A 12,280-nucleotide genomic window follows, 5' to 3' on the forward strand; every position below is an offset into this window, starting at 1 on the left:
CCAAAATTCTAATTTATTCTCCTTTAAGCGAATTTCATAAATATTTTAAACCTGATTTGAAACAGAGTTATTAATCAAAGCTTTTGGCTGCTTTGATTTGCATTCAAAAAGATCGAAAAAGACAAATTACGTTAGTTTGCAATGCAACCTCTTTCGTCACCTACGTGGAAGGCCGTTTTAAGACAAGGTTTTGGTGGAAATGAGCTCCAAACAAGATCAAAACACTTTTACTATTATAAAAGTTGTCTTTCAATTAAGATAAATATTTGGAATGTTAGTTTTTTCATAAATATTAATATTTTCAAAAAACTAATTTAAAATCTTCAAAACTATATCGTAAATTAATTCCCAATAAGAAAAACAAGAGAGAGAGAGAGCTCAAGCTGTACGTTATCCAGCACTCTTATTTGTCACCACTGTGCAACACTCGCCATCTCGCGGTCTGCAATATTTTGATCGGGGGACTCATGAATCCACTCCACTCCCATCAGTTCGTTCAGTTCGGTTCGGTTCGCTCGATGCGTTGGCTCCACCAGTAGTCAGTTCAGTTCAGTTAGTACGAGTTAGTCGACAGACAAAGTCCGCCGTGGTCAGAGCAACGAACGGATTGCCAAGTGCTAACTACCAGATACAAGATACAAGATACACAAACACGGATACTCACGCACGGCCTGTCGGTTGCCTTTTTGCTTAATATATACATACATATATATTTATATTTATACATATATCAGTGTATAAATATTTGTTATTTTTTTTTTTGAAAAAACGACGCGCGAGGGTGTCATATACTACTAGTAGTACCTATAGAGACATTGCCGATCGACGACGGCCAGCGAATATATAGGACAGCGAGCGAGTGGATATTTTTTGACTTATTTTTTGTGAAAACCGCGACAAGTGTTTAAAAATAGTTGCCCAGCTAAACACTAAACTCCCCCTTAGCCACTTAGACACTTTTTTTTAGCCACTTAACAAAAACCACAACAAAAAAAACAACAATATGGTCGAGACCGTGGTCACCGTTGAACGCACAACAACAACAACAACAAATGGTCCACCCGGAGGCGCCAATCCAGCCGGCGATGGAGGATTCTGGGGAGCCATACGTCTAAATATTGACTATTTCCGCACCATTCCGGGCATTATAAAACTTGTACAATTTGTAAGTAATAACAATATATATATTATAATCATATAAAAAAAATCCAGACCCCAATATAGACCCTCATTTATGGTAGGACTTAGGAACCCTTTTTATCGGAATATGTATTGTGTACACAAGGCATACTATCTATAGGCTTCCCAGGCATAGACTTTATCGAAAGAACCCTCATATGTGGCTCCAAAACTATCTTTAGAAATACTTACAAACTACAAGTTATAGAATATATAGATATGTCAGGATTCTCATTAGACTTATGCCGGATAAGATAGGCGGACGGAGACAACCACCGACATGTGAGTTCCCCCTCCCCACCCGGTCAACTTTTTGGTAGAATTCTTGTCAACAAAATTATGCAACAAATGAAACAAACTGCCGTTCGACAAACTTGATTTTGAGTGGAACGGTATAGAGTTTACATTTTTCCCATAATGGGCACACAAAACGGCACCGTGTGGGCAGAACACCACATGCACCAGAGACACCACCACCACCAGTTGGCCATGTCGGGCCGAGATCGCCCTCCTCCATTCATGCCAGAGGTATTTTCTTTGCGCCCACATTGTTAAGATTTTGGCCGTTGGACGCCAACACAAGATCCGAGATACAAAGTACGGAATACCAGATACTACGACCTACAGGTGTGCATTCAATTAAATGTATTTTTTAGTCATTATTTTATTTAATTTTTTTTAATTGGGGGTTTTTTAAAGGGAAAATAAAGAAACAGTTTTTGAAGAGAGATAAACAAAACGAATATTTGTTCTTTAAATAAATACTGAAATATATTAGTTTATATACTTAATATATCACTAGAATATTAAAAATTTATAGAGAATTCTTGCTTCATTTTTATAGAAGTCGTCAACCACATTATGTTTTTGTTATTTTTCTTAAATACTCATTCACTATTGAGCATTTAATATTTAAATTTTCATTTTTATTAGAAAGAGGTATATTATGAGAGCTTATAAAGCTCCCAGAACTCCAAATATCTCTTGAATTAATATCTTTTTATTACTTTTACTTTGAAAAACCTTAAAAAACCTACAACATTTATTGAATTCAAGATTCTAGATCTAGAGAGCTCTATAAGATTTTCCTTCAAATCCCCAGAACTTAATATTTCCCAAATAATAGTCCCCCCAAATTCCCAAAATAGTTCCCCATTACTTCTCTTAATTAATAAATACTTTATAGTAATATAATATTTTCTACATAACTTTACTTAATATTTGTTGGAATTTAAATTATAAGACTTTCATAAAAATTTCCAGAATAAGTACTTCTTAAAATATTATCTCTCTACAACTTGTATTAAATAAATACTTTAAGACACCCAATAACTTAATAAAACTCCCGTCTTAGAAGCCCTTTATAACCCCTTTTCTATCTAAAATTCAAGAACCTCGATTAGAATCTACAATTTAAAAGTTTATTGCTTATAATACCTGGGGCAATGCAATTATTCGAATGTCATGTCCCTATTGACTTGAAATATTGACCTTCTCATCAAAATTTCAGCAAGCTAATCGGTTAGAAGAGGTTTATGCAGGTGTGGGTACAAATATATATCCTACCATAAGAGGGTTCTCAAAACAAAGGTCACTGGAAGGAACCAGGATAGTCTTGGCGACAGTCCGGCCAACTGCCAGACTTCACATGAAAAATGTATTATTAAGTGCTTGTTTTTTTTTGTTTTTCCAGAAAATCAATATAAATAGTTGGCATGGCTTATGGGTGGCTATGAGTGGGTGGGGTGGGTGGTGTTGGGGCTGATGGGCTAAGAGGAGACTGAGGGCCGAAATTACCGATACGATTAACATTGCCATAAACTGTCGGTTATTAAGTGGGTATTTATTGATTTTCTATAACCGACAAGCTCCGATAAGTTAATAATCCAACTATAGGTAGTAATATAGCTCGATCTCATAGATATAAAGCTAAGATCTTTAAGTAACTCATACTGACCCGGCAGAAAAAAAATAAAAGTAACTGAGAAATACGTCGATTTCAAAAATAGCCAATTGATTTTCTTTGTGTCGAATGGGATTTTCGTGGCAACTAATCTTATCGCCGAACTTTGCCGATAGACCCTGATAGTCCCGCCGTTCTAAATAAATATAGTATATAAAAGTGTTCCACTTAAGTTTCTCCACCAAAATACATTCAAATCTAACCATATATGTATGTACACATGGCTGGTTCCCAAAATGGATTTCTCTGTAGAGCTTTGGAGCGATAGGCTTGGAATTTATTATGAATATGTAGATCCTTAAAAGGTTAATATTTGTTTTGAAATTTAAGTATTTTGAAGCTGATAAAATAGTTCTTGTTATAATACTCGACAAAAATATAGAAATATGTACATTTATAAGATCGTTTTATAGTTTTATGTTGAAAATGTATATAAGAAATAGATCCTTAAAGGGTAAATATTAGAATTTCTGGAAGATATGATGAACTGACGTCCTGAAATCCTGAAATATATACCTATATGTATCTTTCTTTATATTCTTAAGAATTATATTGGAAATTTATATTGGAAAGAAATATATGCTTGAAGGCTAGATATTCGAATTTCCGGAGGATATGATGTCCTGATGTTTTTCTATGGACATAAAGAACGATATGTTTGGAATTTATACAGAACTATTTTAGTCGGTGAAGGGTCAAGTCCTTTTACCCATATAACATATCTATCTAGATATTCTATAGCAATATTCTGGTATTTTAGATATAAATATTTATACCCTTAAAACTTTTAAGTTAAAAGGTTAGACTTTAAAAAAGAGAACTTTAATTTCTTTATTTGTAAAATATTAAATAAGATTTCCTGATGATCTAAAGAAATTAAGCTCAATAAAGCTGTATTTTCGGTATTTATTGTAGAAATAAATCCTTGAAGGGAAGGTATCCCTAATATTATCTTTAAAGTAAAAGTATTTTATTTATTTTTTATGAATTTAACACATTTAGACCAAATCAATGACTAGATGGTCAAAATAATTAGACAATTTTTTGATAAATTCTTTACCTAAAAATTAAATTTTTTATATTTATTTTACGATATAATTATTTTACAATTTACAAAATATTATTCTTTATTATTTGCATTATAACTTCTAATGATACTATAATATATTATTAGTATTATATAAATTTCATTATTTTGTTTTTTTGTTAATTACCCATTACTTGCCTTTACAAAGCCTGAGTCATTTGGGCCAAGTTGTTGAATGGCTAGAAGGATGGCTAACGGCTAATCGAGCATTACTCATACGCCCCGTTATCACTGCTGGCCAGAAGGGCGGGCTGTACAAATTTGGTAGCAAAGGCAGAAAGATAAGGCAATCAATGCCTGACACCTGACCGCCGCCAATGGCTAATTTGGCCGAAAAGCTCATTACTCATCCGCCGTGTTGGTGCCGAGCGAAAATCCCCGAAAGTATTACCCTTCTTGGAGTTGGAAACCAATTTGCCAAAGCCTGTTGGCCAAATAGGAGCGATAAGATTGCCTCTGATGGCAATTAGCATTTTGGACCCAAAGAACTATATGCCAGACTGATATATTGTACATGAATATATATATATGTATGTTATATATGGTATATCCATGCCATGGCCAAGTTTGATCCACATACGATATACATATATACTTATAACTTGGCCAGAACATCACATCACACATGTCTATATATATATATATGTATGCAAATCGGAACTGGCACGATTTATTGTAGAACTTTGAGAACTTTTTATAATAGACATTACGTAAGATGTATTTTGGAAGCCAGCAGATCCGATCCCCTACAGCAAACAACATTGTTTTCGGGGCTAATGTCGTGGATTTTAATTTTTAATTAATGTTCTTGCCAAAAGCGGAAATTATGACACACATTCAGTGTCATTTAGGAGGTTTTTTTTGTTTTCAAGCCAAGGCCAGGGAGAGGGCTAAGAGGGTGGGTGTCAAGTCTTTAGACAGATCCAGATCCCAAAAGCCATACAAACCAGTCATTAGTGTTTGTTTTGGTTTCGAGAATGCGATCGGATGTCAGAACATCTAACCATATAGGGGCTTGGAAGCTAAAAGACATAAATGTAAGGCAGGTATAGCTATATTTTACAAAAACATCAATCATTTCTATGATAAACTATCCTATATTCTCTAAATTTTGGCAAAAAATTATTATTTATTTATTTGTAGCTTTTTTTTTAAACATAAATCTTTTGAAACGCACTGTACAAGGTGCACGACACTATGTAAATGTCAGAGTATTTTTCAAGTAATGGCCGCTGACTAAGTGCACCACAAAATGAGCTCATCTTCCAAGCAATTGACTAAGCTATATAGTCTATAGGTATATACATAGGTATATAAGGTATATATAACCTATGGTTTATCATTTCTTTATTTAACATCTGGGCACTGCACTGTGTGTTTATCTATCCAAAGCAATCAATGCTATCTTTATGGTTTATCTCTTGGGCCCTGAAACTTTTGTGGCTTCCATTGAACTTCAGAGAAGAACACTGAGAGAAATGACTCTATAAAATCTCTAATATTAATAATAGATAAATATATTAAGAGTAAATCGAGTTTAGTTACAAGACCATAAGTACTGGGTATAGATAGTTAGGAGAGGTCTTATAGTCTTATAGAGGGTTGTAGATAGTTTCTCTTGGTGTTCTAGTCCTAGAACTTGATCCGTTCCGCCCCAGTGGTTGCCCACCTCCACATATAGAGCAAGTCTATATAATTATGCTATAGGGGGGTTCTGAAACAAGGGTCGAGAGAACTCGATCGAAAAATGGGTCCACACACTACGGTTTTTTCATGCTTGACCAGGCAGATCGGTCCGTTACTAAATATAACTATACTATATGGTAGATGGAGTATATACTATGATGGTGAAGAGGAGTACCCTGCCTAGCCTTGTCTGGTGGAGCGTTTCGAAATCGAAATCATAGCCAGACACTTACGTGTACAGGCACATATGTATGTGAGTCCACAAATAACCCCCTGCTTATAGCCATCTATATGCAAATATGCACAACAACTGTATAGATAAAGAAGAGAAAAGAAAACTGCCCATAAATTATGTTTAAGAAAGACACAAAATTTAAATATTTCCCTCTCGGAATGTGACGCAAATTTCGAAAAAAAAAAAAAAATAGTGATGTGAAAGAAGCATCTGTCGGATCCCTCAAGTGGGAAAAACATCAGAACGATCTAAGAGCTACATCCTATGTCTAACAATACCAATCCTACCAGTTTCTAGTTTCTAGTGGGAATGCAATCGAAGATCAACAACAAATCGCCGCCGACAGTTCAATCAACCTTTGATCTTGTGGCGGTGTCTGTAGTGTCTACCCCACCACCGCCTCTTGTTGATTAATTGTTTGCAAAAAAAAAAAAAAAAAAAAAAAGAAAATACTAAGAGGTATGGGTTCGGGATGGGGCTAGGGAGGGGCCTAAACACCCAACATGTTGCCATCAACAGGTCGCTTTTGGCCCGGCTACAACTTTCAGCTTTCACTTTTTGTATGTCTTTTGTTTTTAGGCAAGAGGCAAGTGTGTGCACCTGCTTGTTTTCTTGTTTTAATACCAGGTATACCCCTTAAAGTTGAAGGGTATGCTACTATACCTAATACTGGTATTATTTATATTTTTTTATATTTTTAAACCAAGAAACCAGAGAACTTCTAGTAACTTAAGGACTAAACAAAGTTTAGGAAGGTGTAGAAGTACCAGGTATCATATAGTCTATAAACAATAGTATACCCTTTCTTATTGGTTTTTTGTTTTGGTTTGTTTTGTCGTATTTGTTGTCTTTGTCGCCAAAAGCTTATTGCCTTTTAATTACCTGGGCAACCACCACGACATCTGGAGGTCAGATCAGACCCACCTTTGTGGGTTTTTAGGGAATACCATTAGGGGTTTTGGGAGGAAACTTTTGGATACTACAGTTCTGGAAACTATTAAACCTATAATACTATAATATTCCTATACCTATAATACTAAACCTTTAATAGAAAGTCTGGAAGATAATGAAGAAAATATCTTGTATAGTATTTTAAGGATTTATAAATAATATAATATACTACTATAATATACCTATACCTTCAATACTATAACTTTAAAATAAAGTCTGTAAGATAATAAAACAAAATATCTACTATAGTATTTTGAGGCTTTAGAAATATAATCATTATAAACAGGCTTTCAAAAAAATAAGAAAATAATATTTAACTCCAAGGTTCAACCTAATATGAAAATCTTTTACAAAAACTATTACAATACTATTAAATACTTATATAATAATTATACTCAATTCCCAAGATATAAAGAAAAAATAAGATATATTCTTGCAATTATAAGTACAATAATGCCAGACATCAGGTCCCCCAAGAGTTTATGATTTTTAAGATCTAGTCTAGTGTTTCTACCTATTATTATACTCTAAAATTCATTCTCATATAGAATATTGTATAATACAAACCATATTTTTAGATAAAACATATATTTTCTATAAAAAGTGCACCCAATTCCCAAAATATAAGCCCAAAAAGTAAGATCTATTGTTGCAATTGTACAATAATGCCATTTTCATTAAAAGACATCAGTTCCCCCAAGTGTTTATGGCTGTTTGTAGTGTCGTTTTCATTTTTCCAACCCATATAACCCATTCCGTGTCACTCCCAGTGAGCATTCAAATTCTGTTTCCAATTAAAGGTGACATCATGGACACATCATACCCACTCCATACCATTCCAAAGGCGACCTTGAAAGGTGCCCCGTAGACAGTGGAAGATCACTGTCTGTAGATGCAGTCTATCTTAGAGATAATAATACTTGATTTTTGAAATTTTTTTAATTTATGAAGTAGCTATAGTTTGGCCCTACTCCCCAATGGGGTTTATAGAACATTGGTATTATAAACTGTATATAGATTTCTTTAATACTCATTTCCTAATAAGATATTTGAGAATCTAGACAATCACAGGTGTTTGTTAAAATAAACATTTTTTAATTATAAACATTTTAAAGAATTTTATGGACTTTGGGACTTGTGCCTATAGTGCCCATGTCGTGGCTATGTATATATATTAAATTACTAGTTTCCAAATAGATTAATTCCTAGTAGTCCCTTCTAGTTTCAAATAGAAGGGTTTATTCCCAAATAGACTTTTCTATCCCTTTGAAAAATATATATAGTCTTAGGATATAGTCTTAGACTTTTAAAATATTTCTTTAAATATATTTTTTTTTAATAAAAAATCCTCATTTATTTTTTTTTTTAGATTCTGGGCATCATCTGCATGGCCTTGGCTGCTCCGCCCCTGAACTCGGCCACCTCGTTCTTTATGTTCGTGATCGTGATCTCGTTCATCATCACCATCCTGCTCATCGCCGCCTACTTCCTGGGCATTCGTGAGGCCCTCAACGTGGCCGTCAATTGGGTATTTTCGGTAAGTCCCCTTCCCTCACATACTATTCTGACTCCTTCTCATACTGATTCTATAATTCTATATTACAGGAACTGATTACCACTGCTGTGCTGACACTGTTGTACTTCATTGGGTTCATTGTCCAGCTGGCCAGGTGGTCGGATGCCAGCACTCCGGGTGCGGGCTCCAATACAGCTGCCGGCGTCTTTGGGCTGTTCAACTTCCTGGCCTATGGAGCGGGCACGTACTTCCTGTTCCTGGCGCACCGATCGGGAGCCACCCACTAGAGGATCGCAACGGATCGGAGGCAGAGATGGGCGGATGGGCAGAACCTAGCGTATAACTACTTCTATTTGTTAACAGATTTTAAGTGCAATTCGCGTACTTGTGTAATTTCGTCCATTTTTTGTTTGTTTTCTTAAATGATTTTTTTTGTGTTAATTTATGAGAGGACAAAGGTCACCGGTCAGCTCAATGGAAAGCCAAGCCATGGACTTTCGCGACTTGATATGTTTTTAATGTTTTTAATTTTAATGCCTAACTTATGTAAATGCCGATGCTAAAGTTTAAGTTTTTAAAAGCCACCAAAAACAAGCAACAATGGGCAAGGATAATAGGATCCTCTGTATCCTTGCCACACACACATGCACCTGCGAGGCAAACAAAAAAAAAAAAATATATATATATATATATATATATATATCTATAAAATAGTAACGGCAAAGAGTCAAGTTCAATAAATTATTTGTATTTTTCTCAATTGTTGAGAGAGCTTTTTTAAAATCTTGGGGGGCTAACACACTCCTTGGAGTTCGTCTTGGAGTTGAATCGGGCTATGGGATCCACATCCACATCCACCCATACACATTCGACACATTTGATTTCACTTCTCTACTACTCGTCCTGATCATGATCATCGGTGGATAAGCTTGGAGAGGGGATGCTTTCAACGGCTGGTGCTGGTTCTGGTGCTGGTGCTGGTCCTGGTGCTGGTTCTGATGCTAAATGCTGATTCTAATGATGGTATTGCTGCTTGACTAGTACTGGTAGTATTCCCATCCGTATCCGTGGCGTGTTCTAATTCGGATTCTGTGTGGGCGGATGATGATGATGGTACTTCTGGACATGGGCTTGGTGGGACACTGGTCTGGTGGTTATTGCGACACGGCTGCGGTTCGGTGTGGATGAGTGGCCAGGGCCAAATCCGTATCCGTACCGTCAGCCGATCGTTAGCCTCGGGGCTAAAAGTACTTCTTCATCTCGTCGTAAAGGGCGAGCACCAAGGCACCGCCAGTACCACGGATAATGTTGGACAGGGCGCCCTTGAAGAAGGCGCCGATACCCTCGGTCCTGGCAATCACCAGCCAGCAGTGAGCCGTGTTCTTGTACAGCATCTCGGACTTCTTCAGACCGGACTGCATCATCATGCGACGACGCACCGTGTCGAATGGATAGGAGGCGATACCAGCCACCGTGGTCACCACCTGGGCAATGGCCCAGCTGACATAGAAGGGTGTGCTCTTCGGATTGGGCAAGTAGTCGCGGCACGTGTCATAGAAGCCGAAGTAGGCAGCTCGGTAGATGACGATACCCTGCACGGAGACGATGAAACCGCGATACAGACCAATCGGTCCATCGCTCTTGGCAACCTTCAGGAGGCAGTCTATCAAACCGTTGAATTCACGATTGCCGCCCTTTCCCACGTCGGCGGCGAGTCTAGATACCAGATACCAGATTAATATATATACTAAGTAAGTTAGTACGAAAGGATACCCACCGGGTTCGAGCAAAGTCCAAAGGATACACAAAACACAAGGATGTGGCGCCTGCCGCACCTCCGGAAGCCATGTTTCCAGCAAAATGGCGCCAAAATTGTTTATGTTTGTCTATGCCACCGAGGAAAACCTACAAGGAAGATCAGTACCAAATGAAACCCCTATTAGATCCTTGCACTCACCGATTTGTAGACATCCTTGAAGGCGAAATTAAGGGCCTGAGTGGGAAAATATCGTATCACATTGGCCAGGTTGCCGCGCCAAAAGGAGCCGAATCCCTGCTCCTTGGGTATACGAATGAAGCAATCGACAATACCCTTATAGCGCTGATCCTGTGATATCTGCTTGGATACCTCCTGCACCTGCAGGAGCAGCTTGACACGCTCGATGGGTGCCACCGCCGTTTTGGCCACAGCAGCCGACACGCCGCCCATCATAAAGTCCATCAAGAAACCCTTCAGATCCTTGCCATGGCTGCCGCCACCACCTCCTTCTTCACCCATCTTCTTGGACTGATTTGGTTAGTTGGGCTTAGAGGATCAGAGTTACGAGTTAAAAGGGTTAAAAACAAAAAGTTACTTTTATTTTTTTAGTTCTTGTTTTTCAAACGCGTTTTGTTATTTTTTTGGTGTACTTTTTTTTGGTTTTTTTTTTTCAACCAATTTATAATTTTGATTCAGGAACGAATTGTGACCCGAAACTGACATAGGCTAACGAGATTGTGAGCTCATTGGGATTCGATTTGAGGGGACAGGGCTAGCATGGCCAACTTTAAGGTCAAAACTTATATATCGAGACGGTATCGAAGCAAGCCAAAAGGGGGTAAATCAATCGGAAATGGGTTAATATATATATGGACGTTAATCGGACAGTTTTGGTATCAAAGGTGTGAGTATAATTTGCTAAAATAATATATAAAAATCATAAATACATTTATCATAATGTATCTTTAATAAGTATCTCTGCAGGATTGAAATCTCTCCAATAGAGATAAAATTCTTGTTCGAGGAATTCTTGATTCCCAAGGATTAGACATTATTTAGTATTTAACATTAAATTTCGCAATAAATCACTCGTAATTCTCAGATATATGTGGTAATCAAATGGTAATCTAGCAGTTTCATTATAAAGGATAATTTCTTAAAATATAAAAATCAAACATGTACCAATATTTCCCCAATAAAGACTCTCCTATAGAGATGAGATTCTAAGATAAATTTTAAAGATCGGACAATATTCAATATCATTCTGCAACAAGAAATCTATCAAAATTATCTAATTTATATATGTAATATTTTATATACGGTATCTTAAAAAGGATTAATCTTTAGGAGATAAAAATTGATTAAAATTCCTCCAAAAAAGATGCAACTTTTGGCCAATTGCCAAGGATCTCAAAATATAGAAAGTAATTTTTAAACGCACAATAAATAAATCAATAAATAGGTTGTTAATGCCACAGTTTTCTTCTGAAGTATTTATCTTAAAACATTTCAATATGTCTTCAACAGAATCTCTCCAATAGAGATGTTGAAACTTTTAACCCATTTTCAAGGATCTCACAATATTGACTTTGGAATATTTCATCTCCAAAAATAAATCATTCAGAGGTATTTAATGGCTAATAAGAGGATATCATCTAATTTCATCTGGAGATCCCTTAAAAACATGTATCAAAGAAGCCTTCGATATAATCTCTTCAATACATAGAGATGAAGTTCTTAGGAATTCAATGTGGAAAATGGAATATTACAATAAATCACTCGGAATTATGTTGTTAATGTTTATAAAAGGATGATAATCTAATGATAGAAGATCTATCTATCTATCATTAAGAAGATAATTAAGAATCACTCTCAAAAACATAAAATGCAGGCATAATACTATG

At 36.2% G+C, this 12,280-nt stretch overlaps 2 protein-coding genes across 2 annotated transcripts; one reads left to right on the plus strand and one right to left on the minus strand.

Annotated features, from left to right (window-relative positions):
* The first annotated feature begins 472 nt into the window (after positions 1–472).
* LOC108118684 (plasmolipin) lies at positions 473–9,377 on the plus strand. Its single transcript, XM_043209958.2, has 3 exons — positions 473–1,165; positions 8,471–8,638; positions 8,707–9,377. The coding sequence occupies exons 1-3, from the start codon at positions 1,004–1,006 to the stop codon at positions 8,902–8,904; spliced, it is 528 nt and encodes a 175-aa protein (XP_043065893.1). The 5' UTR covers positions 473–1,003; the 3' UTR covers positions 8,905–9,377.
* Positions 9,345–11,116, minus strand: Ant2 (Adenine nucleotide translocase 2). Its single transcript, XM_017231475.3, has 3 exons — positions 10,575–11,116; positions 10,395–10,522; positions 9,345–10,333 (listed from the first exon to the last, which is right to left on the minus strand). Exons 1-3 carry the CDS (start codon positions 10,893–10,895, stop codon positions 9,859–9,861), a joined length of 924 nt encoding a protein of 307 aa, XP_017086964.2. The 5' UTR covers positions 10,896–11,116; the 3' UTR covers positions 9,345–9,858.
* Positions 11,117–12,280: the final 1,164 nt, after the last annotated feature.

The sequence above is a fragment of the Drosophila bipectinata genome, chromosome XL (assembly GCF_030179905.1).
Source record: "Drosophila bipectinata strain 14024-0381.07 chromosome XL, DbipHiC1v2, whole genome shotgun sequence".
Taxonomy (NCBI): domain Eukaryota; kingdom Metazoa; phylum Arthropoda; class Insecta; order Diptera; family Drosophilidae; genus Drosophila; species Drosophila bipectinata.

Bases quoted from the DNA above. Each gene is read 5' to 3' on its own strand.
- LOC108118684 (XM_043209958.2), top strand. From the start codon at position 1,004: ATGGTCGAGACCGTGGTCACCGTTGAACGCACAACAACAACAACAACA. The intron at 1,166-8,470 runs GTAAGTAATAAC...TTTTTTTTTTAG, and splicing joins TTATAAAACTTGTACAATTT to ATTCTGGGCATCATCTGCAT. The intron at 8,639-8,706 runs GTAAGTCCCCTT...TCTATATTACAG, and splicing joins CCGTCAATTGGGTATTTTCG to GAACTGATTACCACTGCTGT.
- Ant2 (XM_017231475.3), bottom strand. From the start codon at position 10,895: ATGGGTGAAGAAGGAGGTGGTGGCGGCAGCCATGGCAAGGATCTGAAG. The intron at 10,523-10,574 runs GTGAGTGCAAGG...TCTTCCTTGTAG, and splicing joins TCAAGGATGTCTACAAATCG to GTTTTCCTCGGTGGCATAGA. The intron at 10,334-10,394 runs GTGGGTATCCTT...TCTGGTATCTAG, and splicing joins TTGGACTTTGCTCGAACCCG to ACTCGCCGCCGACGTGGGAA.